This window comes from Apodemus sylvaticus, chromosome 1 (assembly GCF_947179515.1).
Source record: "Apodemus sylvaticus chromosome 1, mApoSyl1.1, whole genome shotgun sequence".
NCBI lineage: Eukaryota > Metazoa > Chordata > Mammalia > Rodentia > Muridae > Apodemus > Apodemus sylvaticus.
This window is the reverse complement of record NC_067472.1, coordinates 84026511-84027777: the sequence shown is the minus strand read 5'-3', so window position 1 is coordinate 84027777 and position 1267 is coordinate 84026511. Positions and strand designations below refer to the sequence as shown.

General features: G+C 47.1%; 1 protein-coding gene across 1 annotated transcript; it reads left to right on the top strand.

Moving 5' to 3' along the window:
- Positions 1–747: 747 nt before the first annotated feature.
- Positions 748–1056, top strand: LOC127680207 (cytochrome c oxidase subunit 6C-2-like). Its single transcript, XM_052175786.1, has one exon. It carries the CDS (start codon positions 748–750, stop codon positions 1054–1056), a length of 309 nt encoding a protein of 102 aa, XP_052031746.1.
- The last annotated feature ends 211 nt before the right edge of the window (positions 1057–1267 follow it).

Genomic DNA, 1267 nt, shown 5'->3' with positions numbered 1-1267 from the left:
AAACCAAACCAACAATAAGCTGGCAAATGTTTCTAACCCAAAATGCAAAAGAATCCTTCCGGGTATGCAAGTAAAGCACTTCACAGTATAGGATCAATTACACCTATGGGTAAAAGACCTCAACGGCAACAGCAACATAAAGTTCTGAAGAACATTGGGCAATTCAGAGCAAGTGGAAAAAGACTGTAATACCACACATACCCCTTTCTCTGCTCCATGTAAATCACTCTGTAACGGGAGCGTCATTTTCCTCTCGGGGTTGAGGTTAAGAGCACTGGAAGCACAGTAAGCTTTGGGAACAGGAAGGAAGCTTTGGTGCTCACTCCCACTGACATCCATCATGAATGTCTGGAGAAGAGAAGGTCCCAGCAGAGCTATTCTGAACTCCCTGTGCCTCCATCAATGCACGCTGTCTGGAAGCCCAGGGGCTTCCGGACCGTGAGTCAGTAAAGCTTGCAAAGTCCGAGTTGCCCCCCGAGTTAAGCATGGCACAGCTTGATTTCTGGGGGAGAAGACCTTACCATCCACATGTCAAGAAAGCCATGGTTCGAGGAGGGATTTAGAGAAATTAAACATTGTTAAACAAGCAAGTTCTGAAGGAAACAGACTAGTCATTCAACTCCAGGGAAAGGGGAACACAAAAGCAGGTCTAAGCGGATGCCCCACGGTAAGGGAGCTTCCTGTAAGAGCACTCAGGAGGGCCTGAATTCAGATCCCCAGCTAGGCTGAGAGGCAGGAGGTAGGGAGATGGACGGGGCTTGCTGGCCAATTAAAAACTCAAGCTCCAATTTCTCGGAGAACCGGCAAGGACGTGGTGTAGAGGGCATTGGCTACCACGAGCTGTTGCCGAAACCACAGCTGCGTGGTCTTCTGGCCAAGCGTCTGCGGCTTCATATTGTTGGCGCATTCACTGTGGCCCTGGGAGTTGCCGCTGCCTATAAGTTTGGCGTGGCTGAACCGAGAAAGGAGGCATATGCAGATTTCTACAGGAATTATGATTCCATGAAAGATTTTGAAGAGATGAGGAAGGCTGCTATCTTTCAGAGTGCTAAGTGATTTCAGAATGCAAAGAATTCTTTGGATTGTGTTCTATAGATTCATGCTGACCTGTGTTCCTGAACTATGAACATGAATATGTGGGCTAAGGAGTAGTTCTTCTCAATAAACAATAATTATATGGATAAAAAAAAAAAACCCTCAAGCTCCAGGCCTAGCAAGAGGCCTTCTTAAGAGGACAAAGAAGGTGCTGGAGAGAGGACTGGGGTTA

Coding starts and splice junctions, on each gene's coding strand:
- LOC127680207 (XM_052175786.1), top strand. CDS start 748: ATGGACGGGGCTTGCTGGCCAATTAAAAACTCAAGCTCCAATTTCTCG.